At 49.6% G+C, this 18,239-nt stretch overlaps 1 protein-coding gene across 1 annotated transcript in view; it reads left to right on the top strand.

Moving 5' to 3' along the window:
- Positions 1 to 18,239, top strand: part of ATRN (attractin) — a 326,993-nt gene that overhangs the window by 104,408 nt on the left and 204,346 nt on the right. Inside the window, exon 3 of the mRNA XM_063925340.1 lies at positions 2,531 to 2,644. Within this exon, the coding sequence (XP_063781410.1) occupies positions 2,531 to 2,644 (114 nt within the window). The remainder of the gene's footprint in view (positions 1 to 2,530; positions 2,645 to 18,239) is intronic.

Below are 18,239 nucleotides of genomic sequence, written 5' to 3'. Positions count from 1 at the left end.
TTCTATGATTTAAGCTGTTTTTTAGTGTTTTTTGAAAAAAACACCCGAATCCAAAACACACCCGAATCCGACAAAAAAAATTCGGTGAGGTTTTGCCAAAACGCGTTCGAACCCAAAACACGGCCGCGGAACCGAACCCAAAACCAAAACACAAAACCCGAAAAATTTCAGGCGCTCATCTCTAGCGTATACTGATTTACAGCTGCTGAAACCTTGGTGTCTGGTTGTTTAGTTATGGTTATCGTACTAAAGCCATATGAAAATCTGTCCAAACAGGTGAGAGCGATACCTTGTGCTGTGCCCTAATATAATACGGCAAGGCGTGGCTGAATGATTATCACGGAGACAGTGGTTACTTACTGTATATGCCCCAGTGCAGCCACATGTAGCCTTGTCTCCCCCTGCTGGTATGTAGAGACTGCGTCCTTCTGTGGCCTCTCTCATAGTCACTACATAAGCTGGTGACAGTAATATCAGATATGGTAAATGAGGAACAAACACTGATGGATCCTTAGTGCATTCGATGTGTTATATTAGGCCTAAAAACCATGTCTGCTTCACCTGAGATTCTCAGTTACAGATCACTGTCCTGTATTATCCCATGTAGTCATTGTAAGTATCTGTACCGTCTTAAGTCTTTACTTGCATTGGATAAGATGTTGCCCTGTTACCTGACCTTTAGTACGGGGTGTGTCTGTGGGCAATATGGATACTATATTATAGAATACATCCTCGCCTTTCATTTGTTAAATATTGGCAAGTGTGAAGACAAGAGCTTGCAATCGTTTCTAGGAGTACTTTGTGAACCGTGATGGAATATCGTAACCCTCTGTGTGTTTCTGCGTGCGACATATTAATAATGTATCCTCCTCTTACACATCCCCTCTGCTCCCTGCATTTACCACCCCTCCACTGCACTCCCTACATTTACCACCCCTCCACTGCACTCCCTACATTTACCACCCCTCCACTGCACTCCCTACATTTACCACCACTCCACTGCACTCCCTGCATTTACCACCCCTCCACTGCACTCCATACATTTACCACCCCTCCACTGCACTCCCTACATTTACCACCCCTCCACTGCACTCCCTGCTTTTACCACCCCTCCACTGCACTCCCTACATTTACCACCACTCCACTGCACTCCCTGCATTTACCACCCCTCCACTGCACTCCCTACATTAACCACCCCTCCACTGCACTCCCTGCATTTACCACCCCTCCACTGCACTCCATACATTTACCACCCCTCCACTGCACTCCCTACATTTACCACCCCTCCACTGCACTCCCTACATTTACCACCCCTCCACTGCACTCCCTACATTTACCTCCCCTCCACTGCCCTCCCTACATTTACCACCCCCTCCTCTGCACTCCCTACATTTACCACCCCTCCCCTGCACTCCCTGCATTTACCACCCCTCCACTGCACTCCCTGCATTTACCACCCCTCCACTGCACTCCATACATTTACCACCCCTCCACTGCACTCCCTACATTTACCACCCCTCCACTGCACTCCCTACATTTACCACCCCTCCACTGCACTCCCTACATTTACCTCCCCTCCACTGCCCTCCCTACATTTACCACCCCTCCTCTGCACTCCTTACATTTACCACCCCTCCCCTGCACTCCCTACATTTACCACCCCTCCACTGCACTCCCTACATTTACCACCCCTCCACTGCACTCCCTACATTTACCACCCCTCCACTGCACTACCTACATTTACCACCCCTCCACTGCACTCCATACATTTACCTCCCCTCCACTGCCCTCCCTACATTTACCACCCCTCCTCTGCACTCCCTACATTTACCACCCCTCCCCTGCACTCCCTACATTTACCACCCCTCCACTCCCTACATTTACCACCCCTCCACTGCACTCCCTACATTTACCACCCCTCCACTGCACTCCCTACATTTACCACCCCTCCCCTGCACTCCCTACATTTACCACCCCTCCACTGCACTCCCTACACTTACCACTGCTCCACTGCACTCCCTACATTTATCACCCCTCCCCTGCACTCCCTACATTTACCACCCCTCCACTGCACTCCCTACATTTACCACCCCTCCACTGCACTCCCTACATTTACCACCCCTCCACTGCACTCCCTACATTTACCACCCCTCCACTGCACTCCCTACATTTACCACCCCTCCACTGCACTCCCTGCATTTACCACCCCTCCACTGCACTCCCTGCATTTACCACCCCTCCACTGCACTCCCTACATCAGGGCTGTTCAATATGCACCCCCCCTTCCCTGCGTCTCCTGGGACGTGTAGTTTCACATTAGCTGGAGGGCCACACATTGAATACTTTGCCCTGCGTGTTCCAGCCCTCCCTCGTTATGTGCAGTGAATGGTTGGACAGGATGACTAGAGGCTTATCTGGGCCCAACATGAGGGATATCCACAGGCTATTACTGCATACGCAGCTGCTGAATAAGTGTACGTTGTTTATGAACAGGAGAGCAGTCGGAATAACCGCGTGTGTCTGTTTCCAGAGCCAATACTACGCTACGTCTCCGCTTCAACCACTTTGCCACAGAGTGCAGCTGGGATCACCTCTACGTGTACGACGGAGACTCCATCTACGCCCCGCTGGTCGCTGCTTTCAGGTAACCGCACCTCTCCCCCGCTCACAGGCGGGAATACCTACTCTGTACAGCTGTGGTGTGTGTGTGTGTGCGTGTGTGTGTGTGTGTGTGTGTGTGCGCGCGCGCGCACTCTGATACCAGGACCAGGACAGTAACTTGTCGGTGATGTACAATTTTCCAAAGTACATTCTTTAAAATTATAAGTAAAAGATAATTGTTGCTATGGGGAACTACTCCACTGGTCCATTTCTCCATTCTTTACCCTCTGCTCGATACATCACCCTAGGACCTAGTTCTATATTTAGATGAAGACGCTGCCTGTTGTTGTCCAGCTCGGCCCTGCTCAGGAACAATCCCCGGGTGATCAGGTTGTGCCCCAGTATCTTCCAGTGTGTATCACTGCCAGCTGAGTGCTTTATCCAGGTGATAGTGGCAATGTTCTGCTTGCTCCTATTTCTGCTGGCACCGAGTGAATGTGACAGTGCAAGAGTAGCTTTGTATCAGATTAATCTGGTTCTGCTATTTTATGTCCACAGTGAATGAGCGGGGACATTTACTAAGCAGTGATAAGAGCAGAGCAGTGAGCCAGTGGAGAAGTTGCCCATGGCAACCAATCAGGACTGAAGTAACATCTGTAATTTGCATACTATAGAATGATACAGAGCTGCTGATTGGTTGATGGAGCCACTTCTCCACTGGTTCACTTCTCCGCTCTTATCACTGCTTAGTAAATGTCCCCCTGAGTCTGCTTTTAGTTCTCCCTAACTTCTGTGTACTGAAACATACGTAGTGTATTCTTAATGATTTAGCTCCGGTTACTGGAGTGTTTCCTTTACCCGGAATCTTGCTGTATAATAAACCATTATGTAATATGTTATGTTGGTCCCGCCCCCGCCTTTATTTGTACAAGGCCTCAAAAAGTGCCCCTGTGTACCCCACACTTGGGTAACTGCAGGGGCATAGGTCACTTGGCTTCATGGTTCTCTGTCCACAGTAATGCGGATTTCCACTAGGCAGCTCCCTAGCTGTTGTCTTTGGAGGTAGCTGCTGTTTGGTTCAGCGTAGGGGCCCTGGAAGCTAGATGGGCTCCCCCCCGTTACAGGACCCCTCAGTCCTAGTGCTGTGGTGGTTGCTGCTGCTTATCTGCCAGGCTTTTGCAATGCTGTTTAGCGTGGATTAGAGAATAGAAGTATATAAAACTTATACACAGAACACAGAGAAGGAGATACGTCCTAATTGCTAAATTTCCAGCTGACTCAGCCCCCTCTTCTGCGGTTTAGTCTGTGCACCTGATTAAATCCGTCATATGAATTATACAAATCCTTTACACGAGTGTCTCTTAGAACGTGGAGTGAGGCGCTCATTATAGAAGTGATAGCGGGCTCTCTGGTCAGACCACGAAGCAGAAGAGATTAGGCAGAGAGAAATGATTGTTAGGACATTTATCTGATCTCTGTTACAATGCTAGTGACAGTGAGTGAGAGATTAGGCTGCCCGCGGTCACTTTAATCCAGCCTCCCCGCGATCCCGCTATAAGTGGGACAGACCTGTCTATGTGGCCTGCGCTGTGTATTTTCCAGGCAGATTTACACTTCCCACAGCTCCCATAGGCAGTGAGCAGAAATTGGCCGCTGAGTATACAGGACGTGGCGTTACTATTGGCTGACCCAGAGGCCTTTGGGGGCAGTAAGGTTTATTGCATGGCTGTGATACCTGTGTGTAATGGGCCCTACACAGTCAGAAATTAACGATATATTGTTTAGTGTGGAGACACAGACGATGAACGATGCGCGTCCCCACAGATGTTCATCGTTGGTTCTCCATCGTTTTTCAGTGCAAGTCAATTTGGATGGTAATGATCATCATTCAGATAAATCATCGTCCAAATCGCTGACGTCGCTAAATGTGTAGCTCCCATTAGCTGTAAACATCGATTCTCTGCAGGGTGCTTTAGGGTTGCTTCTTTGGACAGGAATAGGGTTCCCACCATAAAACCTCTGGTGGTATCGCAATGGATAACCTCCGAGTCTCCTACCTGTTTGGTGCTGCTGCCTGACGCAGTCGTGCCTGCCCTCTCACACCTTACTCTGGTTATCACTGGTTAGAGGTGAGGAAGACGACGATTGCTTCAGCTACTGACAGTAAATCTGCCCAGCCCCGGCGAGAGCTGTTATAAGACATTGGGGCAGATGTATTAAGCCCGGAGAAGTGATAAAGCAGTGATAAGTGGAAGATGATAACGCACAAGCCAATCAGCTCCTAACTGTCAGTTTACATATTGGAGCTGGTGTGTTATCACCTTGCATTTATATCTTCTCCAGGCTTAATACATATGCCCCATTATTTTTACTTGTCAAACAGCCTTTTGGGGTGTGCGGAACTGACAAGTGTAGATTTGTCTGATGCCTTTCCTACCAGTGGCTTTGTTCATGCCACGCTGGCTACTCACACACATTTGTGTGTCGGCTGCCTGCGTCGGTGCAGTGTCCTCATGTTGTAATGCAGGCACGTTGCATAATTTGCAGCAAGCCGCCCTCTGCAGCTGGTTCTGTTGGAGTAAGACTTACTGAGACTGTCCAGCATCCGGCCCTGCCGCTCAGCCAGCTTATAGTGCGGCGCTGTACATTGCTGAGCACTTAGGGATGCAGAAAGGTTTGTGGTTAGGGGTTTGATTATAGTAAAGGAAGGTTTAGGAATATGTGCATGTAGCTTGTGAGTGAGTCTGGAGCAAATAAGCCTGCCGCACATTGGGGGTCATTCTGAGTTGCTCGCTCGTTGCCGATTTTCGCAACGGAGCGATTAAGGCAAAAATGCGCATGGTACGCAGTGCGCATGCGGTTAGTATTTTACCACAAAACTTAGTAAATTTACTCACGCCCGAACGAAGAGTTTTCATCGTTGAAGTGAACGTAGTGTGATTGACAGGAAGTGGGTGTTTCTGGGCGGAAACTGCCCGTTTTCTGGGAGTGTGCGGAAAAACGCAGGCGTGCCAGGGAAAAACGCGGGAGTGTCTGGAGAAACGGGGGAGTGGCTGGCCGGACGCTGGGCGTGTGTGACGTCATACCAGGAACGAAACGGCCTGAGCTGATCGCTATTTGTGAGTAGGTCTGGAGCTACTCAGAAACTGCTAAGAAATTTATTTTCGCAATTCTGCTAATCTAAGATACACTCCCAGAGGGCGGCGGCCTAGCGTGTGCAATGCTGCTAAAAGCAGCTAGCGAGCGAACAACTCGGAATGACCCCCATAGGACAGTCCTAAACATCCTCGTTCCTTGCTGACACCCTTCCTCTACCACAGGGATGGGGAACCTTCGGTCCTCCAGCTGCTGTTGAACTACACATCCCAGCATGCCTTGCAACAGTTTTAGCATGGCCAAATAGCAAAACTGTAGCAAGGCATGCTGGTATGTGTAGTTCAACAACAGCTGGAAGGCCGAAGGTTCCCCATCCCTGCTCTACCGGGAGGTACCCAGCCAGTCTGCTGCGGGAGGTAACCAGGCAGTCACTGCCAGGGAAGGCTGCAATGGAGAGGACACATTTTGGGAGAGTGTATATGGTAGGAGGAGAGGGTAGCCGCCAAGGTAAGCTCAATTTAGGACTCTCCACTACTCTCCAGTATCCCCCGTGCCGCCATATATATCAGGGAGCCACATCTCGCCTAAACGTTAGGTCTACCTGTGCTACAGCAGTATACCTGCGCCCTGTCAGCGTTCCAGACCACAAAAATGTAAAAAAATAAATATATATATATATAATTTTCCAGCGCAGGTTTTGTGGTGAAACCCTGCACGTTGAATCCTGCGGTTTGGGAAGGTGGATAAATACAAATCACATTTGCTTCTCGGTCACTTTATTTTCTCTTACGTCCTAGAGGATGCTGGGGACTCCGTTAGGACCATGGGGTATAGACGGGCTCCGCAGGAGACATGGGCACTCCAAAGACTTTAGAATGGGTGTGCACTGGCTCCTCCCTCTATGCCCCTCCTCCAGACCTCAGTTAGATCCTGTGCCCAGAGGAGACTGGGTGCACTACAGGGGAGCTCTCCTGAGTTTCTCTGAAAAAGACTTTTGTTAGGTTTGTTATTTTCAGGGAGCACTGCTGGCAACAGGCTCCCTGCATCGTGGAACTGAGGGGAGAGAAGCAGACCTACTTAAATGATAGGCTCTGCTTCTTAGGCTACTGGACACCATTAGCTTCAGAGGGTCGGAACGCAGGTCTCACCCTCGCCGTTCGTCCCAGAGCCGCACCGCCGTCCTCCTCACAGAGCCGGAAGATAGAAGCCGGGTGAGTATAAGAAGAAAGAAGACTTCAAAGGCGGCAGAAGACTTCAGATCTTCACTGAGGTAACGCTGCTCGCCATTGCTCCCACAAGTACACACACGGCGGGCACTGTAAGGGTGCAGGGCGGTCGCCCTGGGCAGCAATATTAACCTCAAAGGGACACTGGTAGATGAATTAGATACTGCAGAGGCGGTATATTAACGAACCCCCGCCAGTATAAATAATTTGAGCGGGACCGAAGCCCGCCGGTGAGGGGGCGGAGCTTGATCCTCCAGCACTAACCAGCGCCATTCTCTCCACAGCACACTGCAGAGAAGCTGGCTCCCCGGACTCTCCCCTGCTAAACACGGTTACAGAGGGGAAAAAAGAGGGGGGAGGGCACATTTAATTGGCGCAGTGAGTGTATTTATATATTTTTATAAAAGCGCTGTACTAACTGGGATGTTATTCCAGTGTCCGGTGGCGCTGGGTGTGTGCTGGCATACTCTCTCTCTGTCTCTCCAAAGGGCCTTATTGGGGGACTGTCTCCATATAGATATATCCCTGAGTGTGTGGGGGTGTCGGTACGTGTGTGTCGGCATGTCTGAAGCGGAAGGCTCATCTAAAGAGGAGGTGGAGCAGATGATTGTGGTGTCTCCATCGGCAACGCCAACACCTGATTGGTTGGACATGTGGTATGTTTTAAATGCAAATGTGGCTTTATTACATAAGAGAATGGACAAAGCAGAGGCCAGAGAAAAGACAGGGAGTCAATCAATGGCTTTGACTGTGTCACAAGACCCTTCAGGGTCTCAAAAACGTCCCCTATCCCAAATAGCAGACACTGTTACTGACACGGATTCTGACTCCAGTGTCGACTACGATGATGCAAGGTTACACCCAAGGGTGGCCAAAAGTATTCATTATATGATTATTGCAATAAAAGATGTTTTGCATATCACAGATGACCCCTCTGTCCCTGACACGAGGGTATGCATGTTTAAGGAAAAGAAACCTGAGGTAACCTTTCCCCCATCTCATGAGCTGAATGCGTTATTTGAAAAAGCTTGGGAGACTCCAGACAAAAAACTGCAGATTCCCAAGAGGATTCTTATGGCGTATCCTTTCCCTGCACAGGACAGGGTACGGTGGGAATCCTCGCCCAGGGTGGACAAGGTTTTAACGCGCATGTCCAAGAAGGTGGCGCTACCGTCTCCAGACACGGCAGCCCTCAAGGATCCTGCTGATCGCAGACAGGTAACTACCTTAAAATCTATTTATACACCTACGGGTGCTTTACTCAGACCGGCAATAGCATCGGCTTGGGTTTGTAGCGCAGTAGCAGCTTGGACAGATACCTTGTCAGCTGACATTGATACCCTAGATAGGGATACCATTTTATTGACCTTAGGTCACATTAAAGACGCAGTCTTATATATGAGAGACGCTCAGAGAGACGTTGGGCTGCTAGGTTCGAGAGCCAACGCCATGGCGATTTCTGCTAGGCGAGCCCTGTGGACCCGCCAATGATGGGTGATGCCGACTCAAAGAGGCATATGGAAGTTTTGCCTTACAAGAGTGAGGTTTTATTTGGGGAAGGTCTCGCGGACCTGGTTTCCACAGCTACCGCGGGTAAATCTACTTTTTTGCCTGATGTTCCCCCACAGCAAAAGAAAACTCCATATTATCAGATGCAGTCCTTTCGGTCGCATAAGTCCAGAAGAGGTCGGGGCTCTTCCTTCCTCGCCAGAGGTAAGGGTAGAGGGAAAAGAATGCCTGCTACGGCTAGTTCCCAGGAGCAGAAGTCCTCCCAGGCTTCTACTAAATCCACCGCATGACGCTGGGGCTCCACTGAGGGAGACCGCACCGGTGGGGGCACGTCTTCGACTCTTCAGCCACGTCTGGGTTCAGTCAGACGTGGATCCTTGGGCGATGGAAATTGTATCCCAAGGCTACAAGCTGGAATTCGAAGAGGTGCCTCCACGCCGATTTTGTTACCAGCTTCTCCCCCGGAGAGGGAGATAGTTTTAGCTGCAATTCAAAAGCTATGTCAACAGCAAGTGCTTGTCAAGGTTCCCCTAGTTCAACAGGGGAAGGGGTACTATTCAACCCTGTTTGTGGTTCCGAAACCGGATGGCTCGGTCAGACCCATTCTAAATCTAAAATCCCTAAACCTATACTTGAAAAAGTTCAAATTCAAGATGGAATCGCTCCGGGCAGTTATCTCCAGCCTGGAAGGGCGGGATTTTATGGTGTCACTGGACATAAAGGATCCATACCTTCATGTCCCCATATATCCCCCTCATCAGGCGTACCTGGGATTCGCTGTACAGGACTGTCATTACCAGTTTCAGACGTTGCCGTTTAGGCTTTCCAAGGCCCCAAGGATTTTCACCAAGGTAATGGCGGAAATGATGGTGCTCCTGCGCAGGCAGGGAGTCACAATTATCCCGTACTTGGACGATTTCCTGATAAAAGCGAGATCGAGAGATCAGTTGCTGATAAGCGTGTCGCTCTCCCTGAGAGTGCTGCAGCAGCATGGCTGGATTCTAAATCTACCAAAGTCACAGTTGGTTCCAACGACTCGGCTATGGTTCTTAGGCATGATTCTGGACACGGAACAAAAGAGGGTTTTTCTCTCAATGGAAAAAGCCCAGGAACTCCAGACCATGGTCAGAGATCTGTTAAAGCCAAAAAGAGTGTCAATTCATCAATGCACTCGAGTACTGGGGAAAATGGTGGCGACCTACGAGGCCATCCCCTTCGGCAGGTTTAATGCGAGGACATTTCAGTGGGACCTTCTGGACAAGTGGTCCGGGTCCCATCTTCAAATTCATCAGAAAATAAGCCTGTCCCCCAGGGCCAGGGTGTCTCTCCTGTGGTGGCTGCAGAGTGCTCACCTTCTAGAGGGTCGCAGGTTCGGCATTCAAGACTGGGTTCTGGTGACCACGGACGCCAGCCTCCGAGGATGGGGAGCAGTCACACAAGGAAGAAATTTTCAGGGACTATGGTCAAGCCAGGAAGCTTGTCTACACATCAACATACTGGAATTGAGGGCCATATACAACGGCCTACGACAAGCGGAGAATCTTCTTTGCGACCTACCGGTTCTGATTCAATCAGACAACGTCACAGCCGTGGCTCATGTAAACTGCCAAGGCGGGACAAGGAGCAGAGTGGCAATGGCGGAAGCCACCAGGATTCTTCGCTGGGCGGAAAATCACGTAAGCGCTCTGTCAGCAGTGTTCATTCCGGGAGTGGACAACTGGGAAGCAGACTTCCTCAGCAGACACGATCTCCATCCAGGAGAATGGGGACTTCATCAAGAAGTTTTTGCAGAGATAACAAGTCTTTGGGGACTTCCTCAAATAGACATGAAGGCGTCACGCCTCAACAAGAAGCTTCGGAGGTATTGTGCCAGGTCAAGGGACCCTCAGGCAGTAGCGGTAGACGCCCTGGTGACACCATGGGTGTTTCAGTCGGTCTATGTGTTCCCTCCTCTTCCTCTCATCTCAAAAATATTGAGAATCACAAGACGGAAAAGTGTGCAGACAATACTCATTGTTCCAGATTGGCCTCGAAGGGCCTGGTATTCAGATCTTCAGGAGATGCTCACAGAAGATCCATGGCCTCTTCCTCTCAGGGAGGACCTGTTGCAGCAGGGGCCCTGCGTGTTCCAAGACTTACCGCGGTTACGTTTGACGGCATGGCGGTTGAACACCGAATCCTAGCTGGGAAAGGTATTCCGGAAGAAGTCATCCCTACTCTGATAAAGGCTAGGAAGGAGGTGAAGGCGAAACATTATCACCGTATCTGGAGGAAGTATGTATCTTGGTGTGAAGCCAGGAATGCTCCTACGAAGATTTCCACCTGGGCCGTTTTCTCCACTTTCTACAGACAGGAGTGGATATGGGCCTGAAGTTAGGCTCCATTAAGGTACAGATTTCGGCCCTATCTATATTCTTTCAGAAGGAATTGGCTTCTCTCCCAGAAGTCCAGACTTTTGTAAAGGGAGTGCAACACATCCAGCCTCCTTTTGTGCCCCCAGTGGCACCATGGGACCTTAACGTGGTGTTACAGTTCCTAAAATCTCACTGGTTTGAGCCTCTTCAAACAGTTGAAATAAAATTTCTCACTTGGAAGGTGGTCATGTTGTTGGCCTTGGCATCTGCAAGGCGGGTGTCCGAATTGGCGGCTTTGTCTCACAAAAGCTCCTATCTGATTTTCCATGTGGCTAGAGCAGAGTTGCGGACTCGTCCTCAATTTTTGCCTAAGGTGGTTTCATCGTTTCATATGGACCAACCTATTGTGGTGCCTGTGGCTAGGGGGACTTGGAGGATTCCAGGTCCCTTGATATAGTCAGGGCATTAAAAATGTACGTAGCCAGGACGGCTCGGGTTAGGAAAACAGAGGCACTGTTTGTCCTGTATGCAGCCAACAAGGTTGGCGCTCCTGCTTCTAAGCAGACTATTGCTCGCTGGATCTGTAACACGATTCAGCAGGCTTATTCTTGGGCTGGATTGCCGTTACCAAATTCGGTAAAGGCCCATTCTACTAGGAAGGTGGGCTCTTCTTGGGCGGCTGCCCGAGGTGTCTCGGCTTTACAGCTTTGCCGAGCAGCTACTTGGTCGGGTTCAAACACCTTTGCAAAATTCTACAAGTTTGATACCCTGGCTGATGAGGACCTCATGTTTGCTCAATCGGTGCTGCAGAGTCATCCGCACTCTCCCGCCCGGTCTGGAGCTTTGATATAATCCCCATGGTCCTTACGGAGTCCCCAGCAAGATTTTAAACCTACCGGTAAATCTTTTTCTCCTAGTCCGTAGAAGATGCTGGGCGCTTGTCCCAGTGCGGACATATTTCTGCAAGGCTTGTATATAGTTGTTGCTTACATAAGGTTTATGTTACAGTTAAGATCAGTCTTTGGCTGATGCTGTTTTGTTCATACTGTTAACTGGTTGCGTATATACCATGTTATACGGTGTGGATGGTGTGGGCTGGTATGAATCTTGCCCTTAGATTAACAAAAATCCTTTCCTCGTACTGTCCGTCTCCTCTGGGCACAGTTTCTCTAACTGAGGTCTGGAGGAGGGGCATAGAGGGAGGAGCCAGTGCACACCCATATCTAAAGTTCTTTTTAGTGCCCATGTCTCCTGCGGAGCCTGTCTACCCCCATGGTCCTTACGGAGTCCCCAGCATCCTCTACGGACTAGGAGAAAAAGATTTACCGGTAGGTTTAAAATCTTATTTTTTTCCCTCAAACTGGTTCCTCTCCCTATGTAACCAAGCATCTGACTAGCCTTCCTCATTGCTTTGTTACATTGCTTTCCTGCCTTCAAGTCACTTGAAATAGTGACTCCTAAATCCCTTCCCCCCTCAGTAGTTTCCATTATAGTACCCTTGATACTATATTTAGCCTTTGGTTTTTTTTAGACCTAAGTGCATGATTTTGCATTTTTTAGCATTAAACTGTAGTTGCCACGTTCTTGACCATTTTTCAAGCCTAGCTTGGTCATCAGTCATTTGATTTACCCCTCCTGGTGTGTCTACCCTGTTGCATATCTTTGTATCATCTGCAAAAAGGCATACTTTCCCTTCAATACCATTTGCAATGTCGCCAACAAAGATATTAAAGAGAACTGGTCCGAGTACAGATCCTTGGGGTACTCCACTGGTGACATTTCCCTCCATAAATTGCACTCCATTTACTACAACTGTCTGTTTCCTATCCTGCAACCAGGTTCTTATCCATTTAACTGTTTTATAACCCACCCCCACGCTTTCAAGTTTATTTAGCAGTCTGCGGTGTGGGACAGTGTCAAATGGCTTACTAAAGTCTAGATATGCTACATCTGCATATCTTCAGCTCCCCCTTGATCTATTATTTCTCTGACGTCCTAAGTGGATGCTGGGACTCCGTAAGGACCATGGGGAATAGCGGCTCCGCAGGAGACTGGGCACAACTATAAAGAAAGCTTTAGGTCTAACTGGTGTGCACTGGCTCCTCCCACTATGACCCTCCTCCAGACTTCAGTTAGAATCTTGTGCCCGGCTGAGCTGGATGCACACTAGGTGCTCTCCTGAGCTCCTAGAAAGAAAGTATATTTTAGGTTTTTTATTTTACAGTGAGATCTGCTGGCAACAGACTCACTGCAGAGAGGGACTAAGGGGAGAAGAAGCGAACCTACCTAACTGGTGGTAGCTTGGGCTTCTTAGGCTACTGGACACCATTAGCTCCAGAGGGATCGACCGCATGGAACCGGCCATTGATGTTCGGTCCCGGAGCCGCGCCGCCGGCCCCCTTACAGAGCCAGAAGCAAGAAGTGTTCCGGAAAATCGGCGGCAGAAGACTTCTGTCTTCAACAAGGTAGCGCACAGCACTGCAGCTGTGCGCCATTGCTCCTCATGCACACCTCACACTCCGGTCACTGATGGGTGCAGGGCGCTGGAGGGGGGGCGCCCTGAGGGCAATATAATACACCTTGGCTGGCAAATCTACACCATATATAGTCAGGAAGGCTATATAGGTGTAAAAATACCCCTGCCAGAATTCCAGAAAAAGCGGGAGAAGTCCGCCGGAAAAGGGGCGGGGCCATCTCTCTCAGCACACTAGCGCCATTTTCCCTCACAGCTCCGCTGGAAGGACGCTCCCAGGCTCTCCCCTGCAGTGTCAAGCTACATAAGGGTAAAAAAGAGAGGGGGGGGGGGGACTAAATTTAGGCGCAGTATATATATATATATATATATATATATATATATATATATAAAATATAAGCGGCTATAAGGGAAAAAACACTCATTTATAGTGGGATCCCTGTGTTATATAGCGCTCTGGTGTGTGCTGGCATACTCTCTCTCTGTCTCCCCAAAGGGCTTTGTGGGGTCCTGTTCTCTGTCAGAGCATTCCCTGTGTGTATGCGGTGTGTCGGTACGGCTGTGTCGACATGTTTGATGAGGAGGCTTATGTGGAGGCGGAGCAGATGCCGATAAATGTGATGTCACCCCCTGCGGTGTCGACACCTGAGTGGATGGTTCTGTGGAAGGAATTACGCGACAGTGTCGACTCCTTGCATAAAAGGTTTGACGACATACCAAATATGGGACAGCCGGCTTCTCAGCCTGTGCCTGCCCAGGCGTCTCAAAAGCCATCAGGGGCTCTAAAACGCCCGCTACCTCAGATGGCAGACACAGATGTTGACACGGATACTGAATCCAGTGTCGACGATGATGAGACTAATGTATCTTCCAATAGGGCCACACGTTATATGATTGAGGCAATGAAAAATGTGTTGCATATTTCTGATGTTACCCCGGGTACCACAATAAAGGGTATTATGTTTGGAGAGAGAAAACTACCAGTTGTTTTTCCTCCATCTGAGGAATTAAATGAAGTGTGTGAAGACGCGTGGGCTTCCCCCGATAAGAAACTGGTAATTTCTAAGAGGTTACTAATGGCGTACCCTTTCCCGCCAGAGAATAGGTCACGTTGGGAAACATCCCCTAGGGTGGATAAAGCGCTCACACGCTTGTCAAAGAAGGTGGCCCTACCGTCTCCGGATACGGCCGCCCTGAAGGAATCTGCTGATAGAAAGCAGGAGGCTATCCTGAAGTCTATATATACACACACAGGTGTTATACTGAGACCAGCTATTGCTTCAGCATGGATGTGCAGTGCTGCAGCTGCGTGGTCAGATTCCCTGTCGGAAAGTATTGATACCCTAGACAGGGACACTATATTGCTAACCGTAGAGCATATTAAAGACGCACTCTTATACATGAGGGATGCACAGAGGGATATTTGCCGGCTGGCATCTAAAATAAGTGCAATGTCCATTTCTGCCAGGAGAGGGTTATGGACTCGGCAGTGGACAGGAGATGCAGATTCTAAAAGGCACATGGAAGTTTTGCCTTATAAGGGTGAGGAGTTGTTCGGGGATGGTCTCTCGGACCTCGTTTCCACAGCAACAGCTGGGAAGTCTACATTTTTACCCCATGTTCCCTCACAGCCAAAGAAAGCACCGTATTATCAGGTACAGTCCTTTCGGCCCAATAAGGGCAAGCGGGTTAAAGGCGCGTCCTTTCTGCCCAGAGGCAGAAGCAGAGGTAGAGGGAAAAAGCTGCAGCATACAGCCAGTTCCCAGGAGCAAAAGTCCTCCCCCGCTTCCTCTAAGTCCACAGCATGACGCTGGGGCTCCACAGGCGGAGCCGGGTACGGTGGGGGCCCGTCTCAAAAACTTAAGCAATCAGTGGGCTCGCTCACGGGTGGATCCCTGGATCTTTCAAGTAGTATCTCAGGGGTACAAGCTGGAATTCGAGACGTCTCCCCCCCGCCGTTTCCTCAAAGCTGCCTTGCCAACAACTCCCTCAGGCAGGGAGGCAGTGTTAGAGGCAATTCACAAGCTGTATTCCCAGCAGGTGATAGTAAAGGTGCCCCTACTTCAACAAGGAAGGGGTTACTATTCCACAATGTTTTTGGTACCGAAACCGGACGGTTCGGTGAGACCCATTTCTCTAACGTCCTAAGTGGATGCTGGGGACTCCGTAAGGACCATGGGGAATAGCGGCTCCGCAGGAGACTGGGCACATCTAAAGAAAGCTTTAGGACTATCTGGTGTGCACTGGCTCCTCCCCCTATGACCCTCCTCCAAGCCTCAGTTAGATCTTTGTGCCCGAACGAGAAGGGTGCACACTAGGGGCTCTCCTGAGCTTCTTAGTGAAAGTTTTAGTTTAGGTTTTTTTTTTTCAGCGAGACCTGCTGGCAACAGGCTCACTGCATCGAGGGACTAAGGGGAGAAGAAGCGAACTCACCTGCGTGCAGAGTGGATTGGGCTTCTTAGGCTACTGGACATTAGCTCCAGAGGGACGATCACAGGCCCAGCCATGGATGGGTCCCAGAGCTGCGCCGCCGGCCCCCTTACAGAGCCAGAAGACAGAAGAGGTCCGGAAAATCGGCGGCAGAAGACATCCTGTCTTCACCAAGGTAGCGCACAGCACTGCAGCTGTGCGCCATTGCTCCTCAGCACACTTCACACTTCGGTCACTGAGGGTGCAGGGCGCTAGGGGGGGGCGCCCTGAGCAGCAATAAAAACACCTTGGCTGGCGAAAATACATCACATATAGCCCCCAGGGCTATATGGATGAATTTTAACCCCTGCCAGAATCCATAAAAAAGCAGGAGAAAAGTCCGCGAAAAAGGGGCGGAGCCTATCTCCTCAGCACACTGGCGCCATTTTCCCTCACAGCTCCGTTGGAGGGAAGCTCCCCTGGCTCTCCCCTGCAGTCACTACACTACAGAAAGGGTTAAAAAAGAGAGGGGGGCACTAATTAGGCGCAGTATTAACAATACAGCAGCTATAAGGGGAAAAACACTTATATAAGGTTATCCCTGTATATATATATAGCGCTTTGGTGTGTGCTGGCAAACTCTCCCTCTGTCTCCCCAAAGGGCTAGTGGGGTCCTGTCCTCTATCAGAGCATTCCCTGTGTGTGTGCTGTATGTCGGTACGTTTGTGTCAACATGTATGAGGAGAAAAATGATGTGGAGACGGAGCAGATTGCCTGTAATAGTGATGTCACCCCCTAGGGGGTCGACACCTGAGTGGATGAACTGTTGGAAGGAATTACGTGACAGTGTCAGCTCTGTATAAAAGACAGTGGTTGACATGAGACAGCCGGCTACTCAGCTTGTGCCTGTCCAGACGTCTCATAGGCCGTCAGGGGCTCTAAAGCGCCCGTTACCTCAGATGGCAGATATAGACGCCGACACGGATACTAACTCCAGTGTCGACGGTGAAGAGACAAATGTGACTTCCAGTAGGGCCACACGTTACATGATTGAGGCAATGAAAAATGTTTTACACATTTCTGATAATACGAGTACCACCAAAAAGGGGTATTATGTTCGGTGAGGAAAAACTACCTGTAGTTTTCCTGAATCTGAGAAATTAAATGAGGTGTGTGATGATGCGTGGTTTTTCCCCAATAACAACTGATAATTTCTAAAATGTTATTGGCATTATATCCTTTCCCGCCAGAGGTTAGGGTGCGTTGGGAAACACCCCCTAGGGTGGATAAAGCGCTCACACGCTTGTAAGGGCTCTACCCTCTCCTGAGATGGCCGCCCTTAAGGATCCTGCTGATAGAAAGCAGGAGGGTATCCTAAAATGTATTTACACACATACTGGTGTTATACTGCGACCAGCAATCGCCTCAGCCTGGATGTGCAGTGCTGGGTTGGCGTGGTCGGATTCCCTGACTGAAAATATTGATACCCTAGATAGGGACAGTATATTTTTGCCTATAGAGCATTTAAAAGATGCATTTCTATATATGCGTGATGCACAGCGGAATATTTGCCGACTGGCATCAAGTCTAAGTGCGTTGTCCATTTCTACCAGTAGAGGGTTATGGACACGTCAGTGGTCAGGTGATGCGTATTCCAAACGGCATTTGGAAGTATTGCCTTAATAAGGGGAGGAGTTATTTGGGGGTCGGTCTTTCAGACCTGGTGGCCACGGCAACAGCTGGGAAATCCACGTTTGTACCCCAGGTCGCCTCTCAACATGAGAAGACGCCATATTATCAGGCGCAGTCTTTTCGTGGACAAGCGGGCAAAATGTTCCTCATTTCTGCCCCGTGACAGAGGGAGAGGAAAAAGGCTGCAGAAATCAGCCAGTTCCCAGGAACAGAAATCCTCTCCCGCCTCTGCCAAGCCCTCAGTATGACGCTGGGGCTTTACAAGCAGAATCAGGCACGGTGGGGGGCCCGTCTCAATGAATTTCAGCGCGCAGTGGGCTCACTCGCAAGTAGACCCCTGGATCCTTCAGGTGATATCTCAGGGGTACAAATTAGAATTCGAGACGTCTCCCCCTCGCCGTTTTCCTAAAGTCGGCTTTACCGATGTCTCCTTCTGACAGGGAGACAGTTTTGGAAGCCATTCACAAGCTGTATTCCCAGCAGGTGATAATCAAGGTACCCCTCCTGCAACAGGGAACGGGGTATTATTCCACACTGTTGTGGTACCGAAGCCGGACGGCTCGGTGAGACCGATTCTAAATCTAAAATCTTTGAACACTTACATACAGAGGTTCAAATTCAAGATTGAGTCACTCAGAGCAGTGATTGCGAACCTGGAAGAAGGGGACTACATGATGTCTCGGGACATCAAGGATGCTTACCTTCATGTCAAAATTTACCCTTCTCACCAAGGGTACCTCAGGTTTATGGTACAGAACTGTCACTATCAGTTCAGACGCTGCCGTATGGATGGTCCACGGCACCCCGGGTCTTTACCAAGGTAATGGCCGAAATGATGATATTCCTTCGAAGGAAGGGAATTTTAGTTATCCCTTACTT

The sequence above is a fragment of the Pseudophryne corroboree genome, chromosome 1 (genome assembly GCF_028390025.1).
Source record: "Pseudophryne corroboree isolate aPseCor3 chromosome 1, aPseCor3.hap2, whole genome shotgun sequence".
NCBI classification, from domain to species: Eukaryota; Metazoa; Chordata; class Amphibia; order Anura; family Myobatrachidae; genus Pseudophryne; species Pseudophryne corroboree.
This window is presented reverse-complemented; position numbering and strand designations above follow the sequence as displayed.